This window comes from Culex quinquefasciatus, chromosome 1 (genome assembly GCF_015732765.1).
Source record: "Culex quinquefasciatus strain JHB chromosome 1, VPISU_Cqui_1.0_pri_paternal, whole genome shotgun sequence".
In the NCBI taxonomy this organism is placed as follows: domain Eukaryota; kingdom Metazoa; phylum Arthropoda; class Insecta; order Diptera; family Culicidae; genus Culex; species Culex quinquefasciatus.
The window spans coordinates 71,171,314-71,187,133 of record NC_051861.1 but is presented as its reverse complement, the minus strand read 5'-3'; the positions used below and the strand labels follow the sequence as shown (position 1 = coordinate 71,187,133).

The 15,820-nt window shown below is 43.6% G+C and overlaps 4 protein-coding genes across 4 annotated transcripts; 3 read left to right on the top strand and 1 right to left on the bottom strand.

Annotated features, from left to right (window-relative positions):
* The first annotated feature begins 2,367 nt into the window (after positions 1-2,367).
* LOC6034434 (mpv17-like protein) lies at positions 2,368-4,892 on the top strand. Its single transcript, XM_038249354.1, has 4 exons — positions 2,368-2,536; positions 3,920-4,078; positions 4,138-4,271; positions 4,329-4,892. Exons 2-4 carry the CDS (start codon positions 3,955-3,957, stop codon positions 4,689-4,691), a joined length of 621 nt encoding a protein of 206 aa, XP_038105282.1. The 5' UTR covers positions 2,368-2,536; positions 3,920-3,954; the 3' UTR covers positions 4,692-4,892.
* Positions 4,893-7,389: 2,497 nt separating this feature from the next.
* On the top strand, positions 7,390-10,778 carry LOC6034433 (mpv17-like protein). The gene is made up of 4 exons (XM_001844698.2): positions 7,390-7,522; positions 7,811-7,944; positions 8,005-8,136; positions 10,517-10,778. Exons 1-4 carry the CDS (start codon positions 7,390-7,392, stop codon positions 10,688-10,690), a joined length of 573 nt encoding a protein of 190 aa, XP_001844750.1. The 3' UTR covers positions 10,691-10,778.
* Positions 8,242-11,799, bottom strand: LOC6034432. The gene is made up of 4 exons (XM_038248790.1): positions 11,652-11,799; positions 11,288-11,590; positions 10,736-11,228; positions 8,242-8,802 (listed from the first exon to the last, which is right to left on the bottom strand). Exons 1-3 carry the CDS (start codon positions 11,727-11,729, stop codon positions 10,758-10,760), a joined length of 852 nt encoding a protein of 283 aa, XP_038104718.1. The 5' UTR covers positions 11,730-11,799; the 3' UTR covers positions 8,242-8,802; positions 10,736-10,757.
* Positions 11,800-11,908: 109 nt separating this feature from the next.
* On the top strand, positions 11,909-15,800 carry LOC6034431 (pre-mRNA-splicing factor ATP-dependent RNA helicase PRP16). Its single transcript, XM_001844696.2, has 3 exons — positions 11,909-14,863; positions 14,929-15,497; positions 15,556-15,800. The coding sequence occupies exons 1-3, from the start codon at positions 12,004-12,006 to the stop codon at positions 15,721-15,723; spliced, it is 3,597 nt and encodes a 1,198-aa protein (XP_001844748.2). The 5' UTR covers positions 11,909-12,003; the 3' UTR covers positions 15,724-15,800.
* The last annotated feature ends 20 nt before the right edge of the window (positions 15,801-15,820 follow it).

Sequence of the window (15,820 nt, the reverse complement as noted above, 5' to 3'; positions counted from 1 at the left end):
AAAGAAAGCCGGTGCGAAAACGCACAAATTTTCGGAAGGGAGAAACCAGAGCAACAAAAACCAAAAACATGAGCCACGAGCTTACGGGATTGGGCTTCGAGCCCGGGGTGAGCTTTGAGCTCGGTATTGGGCTTAGAGCCCGGGGTGAGCTTCGAGCTCGGTATTGGGCTTCGAGCCCGGGGTGAGCTTCGAGCTCGATATTGGGCTTCGAGCCCGGGGATGAGCCTTGAGCTCGTGAATGAGCTTCGAGCTCGGGATTGGGCTTCGAGCCCGGGATTGAGCTTCGAGCTCGGGATTGGGCTTCGAGCCCGAGATTGAGCTTCGAGCTCGGGACATTGAGCTTCGAGCTCGGGATTGGGCTTCGAGCCCGGGATTGAGCTTCGAGCTCGGGATTGGGCTTCGAGCCCAGGATTGAGCTTCGAGCTCCGGATATTGAGCTTCGAGCTCGGGATTGGGCTTCGAGCCCGGGATTGAGCTTCGAGCTCGGGACATTGAGCTTCGAGCTCGGGATATTGAGCTTCGAGCTCGGGAATGGGCTTCGAGCCCGGGATTGAGCTTCGAGCTCGCTAAAAAAAACGAAAGCTCCGAGCTTCGAGCTCTTCAGGAGTCTGAGCTTCGAGCTCGCTAAAAAAACGAAAACTCCGAGCTTCGAGATCGTTAAAAAAAACGACGTTCCGAGCTTCGAGCTCCTCAGAAGAAGAAAATCTGAGCTCCGAAAGAATAAAAAGGAGCTCAGAGCTACAAGCAGGTCAATTTACTGTGCCACGAGCTCGTTTAAAAATACATTAGAGTTCATAAACCAAGACTGAGCTTATGAAGGTTTTATAAAAAAACGGAATAAAATGAAAGAAAAAGTGGAAGCCTACAAAACCTAAACCTAAAAAGTATATAACTAGAAAACATAAGTAAAGCAACATAAAATACATCCACTACGAAAGCAGCACATTTAAAAACGATGTTGTTAATTGTTTATTTCTCAGACGCACGGTTGGATACAGTTTTGCCATCATGATAGCACTACTAGTAGTAAGCTCTAGTTAAACTATTTATATTCTGTAATTCATAGCCAAGAGCTCGTATATAAAAGGGTATATTTAACATCTATTAGAGAAAACGAGATGTGGTGCTCACCTAAAGCGCCAACATCTTGACAAGTTGTCAGGCGAGGACACACACATACACACGGGGAGTCAGTCAAGAACAGACTGCGGCAGTGAGAGCACGCGGGCACAAGAGGCCGCGAATAGCACGCCGGTGACCGGAATAATGGCCAAGCAGGAGAGTCCCTGGGAACCTGAAGTAGGTTCCCACAGTTGGTCAAAGTCAAACTTAAAAATGACGAACTGTCACTTTTACACGGCGCTCACGCGCACTATCAAAGCAAACGTTTGGTAGTGTGTGTGAACTCCATGTAAAAGGGGTGTCAAACTAAAAAGTTACCCCGTTCGTTTGACAACAGTTAGTGACAAACCATCAGGGTTTGAGTGTACTTCCAAAAATACAATGAATTCAAACGTTGTTTTCGGTGTGGAGATGTTATTTGACGTCTTTTATATGACCCTTGCCTTATAGTTGGTCTAAATCCAAGGGTTACACTAATTCTGCCCCCTGCCCCTACCAAGTGCTCAGTAATCATACTCACCTGCAGCCAAACAAACGGGACCACGCGACCGCTTCTTACACATTGAGTTGTTTCTATGTATTTTTAAATCTACATTCTAACATTCTATACATGCAAATAACTCGCATAAGTATTTGGAAGGTGTTAGCTCTGCCAAGCTTCGGTGACCCATTTCTACGCTGGCTAGCCGAGCGCGAGGTACTTCAGCTTTATCGACAAGCCCCGCCCTGAAGAACGTTTGGACCAATCGGATTCAAACGTTATTTAGAACTTCCGAACCCTTGTCAAGTGGACAAGGACCCAGCGCGTATATAGTAACAGTATTCCTAATTCCAGTCACAGCTCACCAATTCGCGATGGCCTAGTGGTTAGCATTTTTGCTTATCGATCCAAAGGAGGGGGGATCGAACCCCGACTCGAGCGACATTGATTTTTCGATCATGTTCACAGTTTCAAGATTTATATTTCCTATACTTTCTCGTTGGGAGCAGATGGGCATCGAACCCAAGACCATTCGCTTACAAAGCGAACACCGTAACCAGTCAGCCACGGCCGCTGAGATGTCTGGATAAAACTTTAAACCCAAAATTTAACTGTGGAATTGAAAAAAAATGTGATGTTTTCGTACACGTTCAAAACGTGCTCAAACATGAATACCGCGCTTACCCAATATTGTATAGATTCAACTCGTACAGTGACTAAACCGTTTGTAACACACAATCAGGCCAGGTCTGTGAAACGTGTTATATGTCTAAACAGTCTAAAAAGCACTGAGAGAGTTGTTAGGTTTTACGTCACTGCTTCTGTGAAATAGTGTGATTTATATTAAAGTTCATACAATATTTTGCATTTTAACAACCAGAAGCAGTGTCCGTAACCAAGAACTATTCCGAATTTCCACCTTTACACTATTTGGTACGTTTTAAGAGTAGCAATTTAAGGACCTGCAAACTCATTTGCCAAAATCAAGGTCGAGGCTAACTTGTTTCCGTCACTTGTTATCAAGAGCAGCAAACATACCTGTGTGCGTTGGCTTACTACCACTGGTTTGAAACACGTGCGCGGGAAGTGTAAATAAGATCACGCTGTTTGCAGTGTTCATTCGAATGAACACACTTTGATGACTAGCAAATGTTATTACAAGAGTTCTAAACGACTGCAATTTGTAACCATGATTTGGAGAATGTCGAAAAAATACCAAAACCGTTTCATTAAAAATATATTACAAGAAATATGTAGTCTTAAAAATAATCAAAATAGCGGAAACGGGAGATCACATAAAGCTGTCAATCAAACGTTATCAATTTTGAAATGTTGGTTCATTCCATTCTTTGTACACATGTTTATTAAAGCAAGCCGTTATGGCCTATCTACAATCACTTAGCTTAGAAAATTTCACTTAGCTTAGGAATTTGAATCAATGGAAATGAATCTGAGTTTCTACAATGGTAAAGTAATCAAATTAGAAACTGACGTTTGGTTTGGAAAATTTCAAAATCTACGGTAAGTTGACGTTTCCATATCAAAGGTAAACAAACAACTGCATAGCAACGTATATCAGCCCAGCAAGTTTTCTAAGTTGATTGTGGATGATGAACGTAAGTTGCAGACTTTCCTAAGTAACTACTTTACTTTGATGTTCTAAGCTAAGTGATTGTAGATAGGCCATTAGTATTTCACCCACTTGATACAGTCCAGACTCGATTATCCGAAGGCTTTTGAATTTTTTTAACTTCGGATAATCGAATCACGAAAAACATTTTTTTTCTTTGTCTTTTTTTTATTGTCGAGCTTAATCTAAATTCAAGATGGTGACATATATTGGCAGTGACGAAATATTGAAAAAAAAATGCATTTTATTATTTAATAGGCAATAAACTACTAAAATGGGGTCGCAGAACTCGAATTTGATGTTTAAAACAAGAAAAAAAGTTTTTTTTTTCTTCGTGATTCGATTATTCGAAGTCCCATATAAACCTTCGGATAATTGAGGCTTCGGATAGTCGAGTCTGGACTGTAACAACAAAATGTATCTCACTGAGGGTGAGGACAGTTTTTTGAAAGAATGAGAGTCCATTTTATATGGAGACCGCTAAAGTTATAGGTAAAACAATCAGGCAAACTTTATACAACAAAAATTAAAAGAAGTGTTTTCGTACAAGAAATTGTCGTTCAATTTTATACCTAAACTCCCAAACTCGAGAAAAATAGGGAATTTGTATGGAAATTTCCTCTTTATCTGAAGCTTGGGAGTTTAGGTGTTAACCTAAAATTTTATTTTATTTTTGTTTCTTTCAGATTTACCATCGATATCTGCTTTAAACAAAATCGAAATGAGTCTCTCAGTTGTGAAGAGCGTATTCCGCAATCACCCAATAGTGAAAGGCATGGTAACGTACAGTATTTTATGGCCAACGGGCAGCATCATTCAGCAAACAATGGACGGGAAAAACTGGCGTAAGTCATTTGTATGATTGCAATTGCAATTTTAAAATATTTTATTTTACCTTCGTCAGGCACATACAACTACCGCCAGAGTTTGAACTTTGCAATATTTGGAACATTTTTCGTGGCTCCCTCATTGTACGGATGGGTAAAACTTTCCAGCCAAATGTGGCCCTCAATGAATCTTAAATCGGGAATTACCAAAGTAACATCAATTTGACTCAATGAAAAACATTCAAATAACACTTTTTATTTTTCTTAGGCAATTGTGGAACAATTCAGCTATGGTCCTTTGGCCGGAACGAGTTTCTTCTTTGGGATGAGTTTACTAGAGCAGAAAACTACGAAAGAGGCGGTCCAGGAAGTGAAGGATAAATTTCCGGATACGTATAAGGTTGGAGTCTGCGTTTGGCCAATCATTCAAACGATCAACTTCACACTGATAGCCGAACACAACCGGGTTCCATTCGTGAGCATTTGCAGTTTACTTTGGACAACATTCCTGGCTTATATGAAGCAAAGACCCGAGCACAGCTCGGAAGACGACATCGTTGCGGATGGAGTGACAATGGGATCCCCAAAAACGATAGAAATTGAAGTGCAACGAAAGCTGGCAGCACTCTAATCTTTGCTAGAAGGATTCAAATGTGGACGTGTTTAACCAAAGAGTGAAGTGTATTTATTGTAGAACAAATTGTATTTAAAGGCATTCTGTAAGGAAATCAGACTAGTGAAATTTATATTTGATTTGTTAAGTGTTTAATGTAGAATTGTTGACAATAAATAGCAGCCCAACCTAGACGAGCACAAACAGTTAGTGATTAAATTTGAAAATTGTGCTATTTTGTAACTAACATTCCAATAACTCCCTTCAGATATAATCGATTGGGATGCTTCATCTTTCATTTCGGTAAACACTAGGGTGACAAGAAAAAAATTAAATTTTGAAAAATCTGGCTCGAATCTTTAGGCAATTATAAGTAACTATGCCGATTTTGAGCCAAATCGGTTAAAGTTAAGGGGTCGCTTATGGGGAAAATCGCTAAAAAATGTGGCAGCAAATGGTCTCCCCCAAAATTGTCCAAGTGTGAGATTCTTGTAGGAAATTTAATTTCCTACAATTTTGTCCAAGGCTGCAAGAAGATCCGAGTTAATACTGATGAGTTATTAGCAATGCGATGAGAAGAAATCGGCTTATATACTTGAAAGAATATAAGGGGTACATATGAAGCATATATGAAACTACGTCTCACTAAAAAACACCAAAAATCAGGATCAACTCGGATCGTTTTGCACCCTTCGACAAAGTTGTAGGAAATTGAATTTTCTACAAGAATCTCACACTTGGACAATTTTGGGCGAGACTCGCGCCACCTGACAGAAAAATACTAAAGCGATGTTTTTCTGCATACATTTTTGAGATTTTCCCCGTATAAATTTCAACGATAAAAAGAGATCTCTTAACCTTAAACGATTTGGCTCAAAATTTTCACCGATACTTCTGGAGTTTTTTTTTTTTTTTGAAGGGTCCAATAAACCAAATTTTCATTTTTTTTTGCTTTTTGGGTGTTTTTTAATACCCCTGACCACGAAATTGAAACTCGTCTGAAAAACCTGTATCATTTTCCCAATCAAAACGGTGGCGCCGCGTGGTGGTAGCTGCCCTGTTTATTACACTGTGAAATTATCCATAGAGATATCCACGCGCGAGAGTGTATTAGTTTGTAACAAAATGTACACGCAGACATAGGCAAATCGAGTAGAATGATTCGTCTGTCAAAATCAGCTGTGTCCTTTGTTATACCACGACCACGTGGTAAACAGCTGTTTTTTACAGACGATTGGTCTACTCGATTTGCCTATGTCTGCGTAAAAATAGTGTAAACAAAATCAGCTGCTTGGAATTCAGCCAATCACAATCGATCAAAACCAAAACAATACTTTAAATACAAATACTAACACAGAATCGTGGTGTGCGTGAGAGAAACCGTGGAGATCTCTATGGCAAATCCAAGGAACCAAAAGGTGACAACAGAAATGTCCGCCCAAAAGGGTGCTGCAAAAAAACTATTTATTTTTAAAAAAATTCCCAACAAATCAGCAACGAATTACAAGTTTGATGGTCGAACTAAGTTGGTTTTGTTATTTGTTTTTGCAAAACCGCATATTATTTAACAAAAGTGCCACAAATATTCGTAACTACCTTTTGCCTCTTGGTGGCGCTTTGTGTTAGTATGTGTGTGGTCGATATTTGCGGACGTGCACGCAGAACACAGAACAGTGAGAACTAGCGAAAATGCCTCACTTTCTTCTGATACAAGTCGCCATATTGAAATTGCTTGAAGATTCATACCCGTGCCCTGACTCAAGGCGGTTTCAAAAACACCCAAAAAGCAAAAAAATGAAAATTTGGTTTATTGGACCTTCTAAAAAAAACTCAAGACTTATTTTTTGCCTAAGGATTCGATTTTTTTTATTGTCACCCTAGTAAACACTTACTGAAATTCGGTATTGCAGTTCATTAATGTTCATCGTACAACCGAAATTCGGTAAAATTTTGTTCATTTTGACAAATGGTTTACCGATCTAAATTTTACCGATTTTTGAACTATCGAATTCGGTAAAAAAATTCAAGTGTGTAAGTTACATTTTGTGTCCCGATTTGTTCTACTTCTCGTTGATTGGTGAGGTCGATGCGAGATGGGTATGCTTTCCTCGTGGACTTGCTCTTAAATACACTTTTTTTTTTTGTAGATTTTAAATAATATTACAAAATCAACCGGCCAAATGTTGCGGGTTTTGTTCCACAAGCAGAAGATTCGGGGATCAAATACCGGTCAGTTGCCTTGAAATTTGGAATAAGGAATTGAGCGTAAAATATGAACAAAATTAGACAATTGTTAGATTTCTGAATAAAGCTGACATTTTCAAACGCTCATATTTTAAATGTTGGCTGTAAATTAATGTTTACCACCTTTAACAAAAATTCCATAATAACAGATATCTAGGTTAGATAGTTCTAAACCACCATTTTTTCAGAAAGCAGGTTTCATTGTCCAAATTCATCTGCACACAAACCATCTCATAGCTTAACCGATCTCAATCCGCATGTGCAGAAAGTAAACTACCACGTTCAGCGGAGATCAACGCTTCGCGCAAACAACATCGGTTGGATAGTTTAGTACTAAACGCGACGAGCAGGCGTGCGCTGCTTGCTTCCGAAAATTGAAATTTCCTCAACGAATTACTCATCCTTGAGAGATTTTTGGCGCACAGGAAGTTTTTACGTAATAAATATTATTCGAACATTTTCATAACGCACAATGCTGCGGTTGATGTTTAGTCGGGCCCAAGTGTTCCTCAACCGGTATCCAGTGGCTCGGGGGATGGTCACGTACAGTTTCCTATGGCCCACCGGATGTCTCATTCAGCAGTCTCTCGTCGGAACGCACTGGAGTACGTGGTGAAGTTTGCAAAAAATCGAATCGAAAGTGATCAGGAAAATTCTGTCAGCTGTGAAGCAATACTAATCGTGACGTTAAAAGGCCGTCGTGACAGTGAACTTGGCCGCGCGCCAACACTTGACCCCGTTGGTGCAACGCTCGCGGAATGTACTTCCCTCGTTTTTTTCGCGATCGCGTGCAACAACTTGTGTTTACTAAGGGGCGGCCGGCGTCCTTTGAACACCTTGGCCAAAGAGACTTTCATGAATGAATCAATTTATTTCCTTTGTTTCGTGTACAGGGGACTACGACTGGACGAAATGCTTTCGGTTTTTCGTGTATGGAGGATTCATCGTTGCGCCCTCACTTTACTGTTGGATTCGGCTGGCCTCCATGATGTGGCCCGCCCAAACGCTCCGATCGGCGATAGCGAAGGTTGAATTTGGTGCAACAGATGAAATCAAATAAATCTCTAACTTAATCCTTTGATCGTAGGCAGTTACCGAGCAAATTAGTTATACACCGTTGGCGATGAGCCTTTTCTACTTTAGTATGAGCTTGCTCGAGTCCAAAACGGTTAAGGAATCGTTCGCCGAAGTCAAAGCCAAAGTGCCACCAACGTACAAGGTAAGGGATATAGGATAGGGAAAGTTCGAATAGTTTTAGTGATGTTAGTATCAAGAGGAAAGAAACTGATTTTTAAATTAAATTCCCAAAAAAAAACTCTTTATAAACCTGATAATGAAAAAAGTATAAACAAGAAGGCTTTATTTCCATTTCTGACAGAAAAAGAATAAAAAATGACTTCACTTCGTTTTGCAACAAGGCATCATGAACTTTTAGCGAACGAAAGCGAGTGAAAATAAAATTTCCCACCATTTTAAATCAGAACATTTGTAATTTGAAAAGGAGTTTTGTTTTATTTTCTTTAATATTAAACTAAGAAAAGATTTAAACAAGTTTTATTGAATATGGATTATCTTTTATTGATAAAAAAAAGAGACATTCGTATTGGCCTAACATTTTTCAAAGTGTACTAAATTTTTGTGGTCCTGATCATAATTTGCAATGATCAGGACTACAATTTGCTAAAGACTCCAAATCGATTAGAAAATCCTTTTTTGTATGGACAATTATTGTCTACATGGGGGGAGGAGGGTAGGGGGGGGGAGGGTGGTTGAGATTTTTAAAAAGTATCCACCTGGTTCATGGATGGTCCCCAACTTCCAAAATTATGGCTTTGGATTAACGAAAACGCAGAGAATCGATGATGGCAACTTTGAAGACGGTTTCCTGTGGGTGAACCAAAAATCAAAAAAAAATATATTAAAGAGTTAGAATTGAACTAATTTCACAAATTTCCTTGAACTTTAATTTTCGCCCAGAACACATTTTGTATTAACGCATCGATGGAATGAACCAGAAACAAATATTCCGTCTTGTCTGGTCAACATGATCAAACTGGCATCACTGCGTTCAACCTATCTTGAAACTAGTCTCACTGAGCACCTTGAAGTATGTTTATGATGTTTGTTTGTTTATTTGAGGCAACTTTAATATTTCAAGTGTAATTATAAGGTAAAAACGTTACTTAATCCACCCTTAGGTGGTTGGTGCCTTCCTCTCATTCAAAGGGTAATGCTATCCAAAATAGACACGCTCGTAGGAAGGTCTTTAAATTACCTATCCAAAGATAGGTCGCATGATATATTTGGAATACGTTTTCATCTAAATATCTGAGAACTAGCCTCCAAAAAGTGTATAAATAACTCTTAAGTGCTTATAACTTTTGATAGGATTGTCAGATCTTCAATGTTTTGAACGCGTTGGAAAGGTCTTTTGATTACCTGTTCAACGACGGGTTGCATGATAGATCCGGACAACGTTTTCATCGTGATATCTGAGATCCGGCTTCCAAAAAGTGCATAAATAACACTTAATTGCTAATAACTTTTGATAGGGTTGTCAGATCTTCATTGTATTGGTCGCGTTGGAAAGGTCTTTTAAATACCTTTCTAAAAATGTATAACATGCTGGGGTTTCTTACAAAAACCACCCTTTTTACAATCTTCCGGACTTTAGTCAAAATCGTTTTTTAGCATAACTTTTGAAGTACTTTACTAAACTTCATAATTTTCAATAGGGACTTATGGGACCCCAAGACGAATCGAATGAGACCAAAACGGTCCAAATCGGTTAAGCCAGTGCTGAGATAATCGAGTGCATATTTTTTGTGCACAGACCCACATCCCTACACACACACACACACACACACACACACACACACACACACACACACACACACACACACACACACACACACACACACACACACACACACACACACACACACACACACACACACACAGACATTTGCTCAGAATTCGATTCTGAGTCGATAGGTATACATGAAGGTGGGTCTAGGAGGTCTAATTGAGAAGTTCAGTTTTCGAGTGATTTTATAGCCTTTCCTCAGTAAGGTGAGGAAGGCAAAAATGAATATTTTGAAATTCATTACGACTAACCTCGACTAACCTACAGCTCAGCCATGCTGGAAAATTCTAAATTTATTAAAAAGGATGTAGAAAATTTTCACACATATATTTTTTGAGAAATACATATTATTTTTGTTTCAAAGTGGCTGGACTAAAGGAGAAAAAAATAAATAAAAAGTATCATAAAACTGATTTTGAACATTGTTTAGTCTCTTTGTCAGGTTTGAACTTTAATACTTGAGCTTGAAATCAGTAACAAATAATCACAAAAAATATAGTAACCAAATTCTTAGCGCTTTCGACCCGTAAACAGAATTATGTTCTCTATGAGGCTATCCATAAAGTGGACACTTTTATGGAAATTGAGGTCCCTACTTTCTTCTATCCCCATGTGAACAAGTGTCCTTACAAACAAATGTTTGTAGCGTGTACTATCGCCACGCTTCAGAACAAGTCTACTGCCCCTTACACAACACACGAAACTCTACACAAGAATTCATCTTTCTTTTCAGGTTGCCATCTGCATCTGGCCTTTACTTCAGACGTTCAATTTTTCTGTTGTGCCGGAAAAGAACCGCGTTCCCTTTGTCAGCATGTGCAGTTTGCTGTGGACGATTTTTCTCGCCTACATGAAACAACTGGAGCTGGAAAAGCTCCAACAGAGCAAGTCGCTTATTCCAAAGTAACGTTTTAATGTTTTTAGGTTTTGTAGGAATAGTTTGTAAACTTACGTAATTATGTCTAATAAAACGTTCACGACTCATTCAGCACCGACGAACTGCCTTTGATGATTACCTTCCGGACTTTGATTTCGTCTAGTTTTGTGAGGAGTTCGGTAATTGCTTCCGTTGAGGCAGCCGGCAGTATTCCGGATTTCATCGTACGCTGACCGACGGACATTCGATACTGGAGCGATTGGTCAATGAACAGGTATTTGCGGACATTCATCGAGTCTTTGCTGAATTCGGTGAAGGCGATGAATGTCCTGTCTAGGTCCCGGTGGATTCCCCAGAGGGTCGACGGAAGTTCGACTTCGTACACTTCGTCGAATAGCGTTTCGAAATCCGGGTGGGCCAGTACTTCTATAACGATGTTGTGCTCTACGGCGTGACCTTCGATGCTTCCGTTGATCTTGTGAACCGCAGATTCTACCACGCTTGAGTCCGAGGAAGAATGAGGCACTTGTGCGATTGGTTCGACCTCAGGGTCTTCCTTTTTGGTACGCTGGTAAAACAAAATCAAAATAGAATTACAAATAATCTTGACAATGCAAATCTCAAAACCTTTGCCGGTCCCGCACCACCCTCAGCCCCGTCACGTGTTTTCCGCCTAACAGGTTTCTTGGGCTGGGCCTCCGTTTCCGCAATCTTGGCCAACATTTCCTGGTGGTCGTACACCGGAACTGTCCTCGGTTTCAGCGTTGGTTTGTCCCGCAGAATGACCTCCTTTTGACCGTTAATCGTGTGCTGCCAAAAGCGAACAATGTCTTGCTCGCGAAAGTGTTTTTCGCACACCCGGTCGTGCTGCTTTAGTTGACGATGGTGCTGTGGGAGGATTTCCTGCCACTGGCGGAACAAGTCCGGGTCCTGGGTGGGGCAAAGGATGAGTTTATAAGGTTTTGTTTCTGGTTAGCTGAGGCAAACTTACCTTCCAAGGAACCACAAACATTGCCCTTGAGGTATTTTTGCTTAGGGCATCGCATTTGTGAACAAAACAGTTTCGCATTATTGCAAAAGTTTATTTTCGAACTGAAATAAATTAAATTCAGTTTGTTTATGTTTTCGGTTGTACGCTCAGCAGAAAATGCCTAAATAAATAATAAGTACACTCTTGTTTGAAATACTTATCTTCTTGGGTTAAAAAAAAACAAAATATTGCTCAAACCCAATTAACGTGTGAATCTGTCATCGCGTGTTTTGATTGTGACGGAATCGTTTGCAAGTGTTTTTTCCTCGCAATGAATGTGTTTGAATAATTTTGCCAATAAAATAGTTTGAAAATGGACAAATTCTCCGACGTATCCAAGCTGGAACCGAGCAGCAGCACCGTCGGCGGCCTCGTAATCAAAAAGAAGGACAAGGACAGCGATGTGTTCAAGAAACCGCGCGCCTCAATTTTGGGTCTGGATAAACTGGCCGCGGTCCAGCGGGCCCGCAAGCAGCAGGAAGCGGCCCGGCTCTCGTTTAAGGATTCGGACGGCGACGACATGGAGTACGGGGAATCATCAACGCCGCGCGTTGACCGCAGGAAGGAATCGTTTGCGAGTTCTAGTTCATCGTCTTCGAATGCGTCGAAAAAGTACCGCGAAAGTGCGGTCGAAACGCCGTCCTACACGGGTGGAGTGAGTGAGGTGGCGCGGAAGCGTCTGGACGAACGGTCCCGGGATGACCACGGGAAGGGTTTGTACGCGAGTTCAAAGTCGCAGAAGGAACGAGATCGTCGGGATGGGGACGATCGGGACGACGACCGGAAGCGGCACAAGTATTACTCAAAGAGTAGCCGCGGGGAATCCTCCCATAGGACGCCAGGACATTACAAGGATGAGCCGAGGACGCCGCGGAACGATCGTCGGATGGATCCTTTCGGGTGGGAAGACGACGACGATCGGCAGCCGTCGACAAGCACGCGCAAGTCTTCGTGGGATTATCCGACGCCGAAGATTCCGAAGGGGTCGGAGTCGGTGCGGAGCAATCGGTCGGCGGTGAGTTCGTTTTCGTCGTCGTCGTCGTCGCGACGGAATAGGGAGGACGACACACCGCGACCAACGCCGGCTCACAAGTACAACAAATGGGCACCGGATCGGAAGGAGTCGGGCGCAACGCCGCGGACGGATCGGCGCGGAATGCCGTGGGAGAACGAGGAGGATAAGGATTTGTGGGAGAAGGAGCAGGTTCGGTTGGATCGGGAGTGGTACAGTATCGGGGAGGGCTACGACGAGGACAACAATCCGTTTTCGGGGACCAGTTCGGAGTATTTGCAGAAGCGCGAGGAACAGCTGGAGCAGCGCAGGATTAAGCGGATGTCCGCGCAGCAGCGACAAATCAACAAGGACAACGAGCTGTGGGAGAAGAATCGAATGCTCACGTCCGGCGTGGTCATGTCGATTAATTTCAACGAAGACTTTGACGAGGAGGCCGTTGAGCGTGTTCATTTGTTGGTTCATCACACGGTGCCACCGTTTTTGGACGGGAGAATCGTGTTCACCAAGCAACCGGAACCGGTAATTCCGGTAAAGGATGCCACTTCAGATATGGCGATGGTTGCGCGGAAAGGAAGTCTGCTGGTGAGGACGTACCGAGAGCAAAAGGAACGACGAAAGGCCCAGAAGAAGCACTGGGAGCTGGGAGGAACAAAGTTGGGCAACATTATGGGAGTGGAAAAGAAGAAAGACGACGATGATGCCAAGTATGATGCGGATACGGACACTGCTGACTACCGGAAGGATCAAAAGTTTGCCGAGCACATGCAAGCGCAGGACGAGGGCGTGGATTTCACGAAGAAGCGACCGATTTACGAGCAACGCCGGTCACTGCCGGTGTTTGCCGTACGGCAGGAACTGTTGAACATCATCCGCGAAAACTCCGTGGTCATCATCGTGGGTGAAACCGGAAGTGGCAAGACGACACAACTCACGCAGTATCTGCACGAGGATGGTTATAGTCGACTGGGAATGATCGGCTGCACCCAGCCCAGGCGAGTGGCCGCAATGTCCGTGGCGAAACGTGTCTCGGACGAGATGAACACCAAACTTGGTCAGGACGTGGGCTATGCAATCCGTTTCGAAGATTGCACCTCGGAAAATACCGTCATTAAGTACATGACGGATGGTATTTTGCTGCGCGAAAGTTTGCGAGACAGCGATTTGGACGGATATTCCGCAGTCATCATGGACGAAGCTCACGAGCGGTCCCTGTCGACGGACGTGTTGTTTGGGCTGCTGCGCGATATCGTGGCCAGACGTCGAGATTTGAAACTCATCGTCACCTCCGCCACCATGGACGCTTCCAAGTTTTCCACCTTCTTCGGAAATGTCCCGACGTACACAATTCCCGGACGAACCTATCCGGTAGATGTGATGTTTAGCAAAAATGTCTGCGAAGATTACGTCGATTCGTCCGTCAAACAAGCGCTCCAAATCCACTTGCAAGGACTGGAAGGCGACATGCTTATCTTCATGCCCGGTCAGGAAGATATCGAGGTTACGTGCGAAGTCCTTACGGAACGGCTGGCGGAAATCGAAAACGCTCCGGAACTCTCAATCCTCCCAATCTACTCTCAACTGCCGTCCGATCTGCAGGCCAAAATTTTCCAAAGATCAGCCGAAGGCCTACGCAAATGCATCGTGGCCACCAACATCGCCGAAACTTCACTCACTGTCGACGGAATCATCTTCGTAATCGATTCCGGCTACTGCAAGCTCAAGGTATACAACCCGCGCATCGGTATGGACGCCCTCCAGATCTACCCCATTTCGCAAGCCAACGCCAACCAGCGTTCCGGTCGTGCCGGCCGAACCGGTCCCGGACAAGCCTTCCGTCTCTACACCGAACGCCAGTACAAGGACGAACTGCTCGCGCTAACCGTGCCCGAAATCCAGCGTACCAACCTGGCGAACACGGTGCTGCTGCTGAAATCGCTCGGCGTGGCCGACTTGCTGCAGTTCCACTTTATGGACCCGCCCCCGCAGGACAACATCCTCAACTCGCTTTACCAGCTGTGGATTTTGGGCGCGCTCGATCACACCGGAGCGTTGACCTCGCTGGGACGGCAAATGGCCGAGTTTCCGCTCGATCCGCCCCAGTGCCAGATGCTGATCGTGGCCAACCAGATGGGCTGCAGTGCGGAGATTCTAATCATCGGTAAGTAATGCTCGTTTTGGAAAAAAAAATCCAAGGTTCTAACTTTCTATCTTCCCCCCACGCAGTGTCGATGCTCTCCGTCCCGTCCATCTTTTACCGCCCAAAGGGTCGCGAAGAAGAGGCCGACAACGTGCGCGAAAAGTTCCAGGTTCCCGAGTCGGACCACCTGACCTACCTGAACGTCTACCAGCAGTGGAAAATGAACAAATACTCGTCCAACTGGTGCAACGAACACTTTATCCACATCAAAGCGATGCGCAAAGTGCGCGAAGTTCGCCAACAGCTCAAGGACATTTACGTGCAGCAGCGGCTGAAGGTGCAATCCTGCGGCACCAACTGGGACGTCGTCCGGAAGTGCATCTGCTCGGCTTATTTCTACCAGGCGGCCCGCCTCAAAGGTATCGGCGAGTACGTCAACCTGCGAACCGGAATGCCCTGCTATCTGCATCCCACCTCGGCGCTGTACGGCCTTGGAACCACGCCGGATTACGTCGTCTACCACGAGCTGGTGATGACCGCCAAGGAGTACATGCAGTGCGCCACCGCCGTCGACGGGTTCTGGCTGGCCGAGCTCGGTCCCATGTTCTTCTCGGTCAAGGAAACGGGGAAAAGCAGTCGCGAAAAGCGAAAGCAGGTAAGTTGACACAAAACCAGACATTTTCATAAAACTAAACCATTCAACCTTATTCAAGGCCGCCGAACATCTGCACCAGATGGAGTCCCAGATGCAAAAGGCCCAGGAGCAGATGGAGCAACAAAAGCTGCAGGAGGTCGAACGGCAGCAGCAGCAAATGGTCAAGCAGGAGATCATTACGCCTGGGGCGACGCCACGGAGGACGCCCTCCAGGATTGGGCTGTGAGAGGTAAGATATTGTTGCTTGGGCTCAGCATGAACTAGACGATTGATTGAATAATAAATAAATCGTTAAGCTACAAATCACACTGCTTCCAATAACT

Bases quoted from the DNA above. Each gene is read 5' to 3' on its own strand.
- LOC6034434 (XM_038249354.1), top strand. From the start codon at position 3,955: ATGAGTCTCTCAGTTGTGAAGAGCGTATTCCGCAATCACCCAATAGTG. The intron at 4,079-4,137 runs GTAAGTCATTTG...TACCTTCGTCAG, and splicing joins AATGGACGGGAAAAACTGGC to GCACATACAACTACCGCCAG. The intron at 4,272-4,328 runs GTAACATCAATT...TATTTTTCTTAG, and splicing joins TTAAATCGGGAATTACCAAA to GCAATTGTGGAACAATTCAG.
- LOC6034433 (XM_001844698.2), top strand. From the start codon at position 7,390: ATGCTGCGGTTGATGTTTAGTCGGGCCCAAGTGTTCCTCAACCGGTAT. The intron at 7,523-7,810 runs GTACGTGGTGAA...TTTCGTGTACAG, and splicing joins TCTCGTCGGAACGCACTGGA to GGGACTACGACTGGACGAAA. The intron at 7,945-8,004 runs GTTGAATTTGGT...CTTTGATCGTAG, and splicing joins TCCGATCGGCGATAGCGAAG to GCAGTTACCGAGCAAATTAG.
- LOC6034432 (XM_038248790.1), bottom strand. From the start codon at position 11,729: ATGCGAAACTGTTTTGTTCACAAATGCGATGCCCTAAGCAAAAATACC. The intron at 11,591-11,651 runs GTAAGTTTGCCT...TGCCCCACCCAG, and splicing joins TGTTTGTGGTTCCTTGGAAG to GACCCGGACTTGTTCCGCCA. The intron at 11,229-11,287 runs GTTTTGAGATTT...TTGTTTTACCAG, and splicing joins GTGGTGCGGGACCGGCAAAG to CGTACCAAAAAGGAAGACCC.
- LOC6034431 (XM_001844696.2), top strand. From the start codon at position 12,004: ATGGACAAATTCTCCGACGTATCCAAGCTGGAACCGAGCAGCAGCACC. The intron at 14,864-14,928 runs GTAAGTAATGCT...CCCCCCACGCAG, and splicing joins TGCGGAGATTCTAATCATCG to TGTCGATGCTCTCCGTCCCG. The intron at 15,498-15,555 runs GTAAGTTGACAC...ACCTTATTCAAG, and splicing joins GTCGCGAAAAGCGAAAGCAG to GCCGCCGAACATCTGCACCA.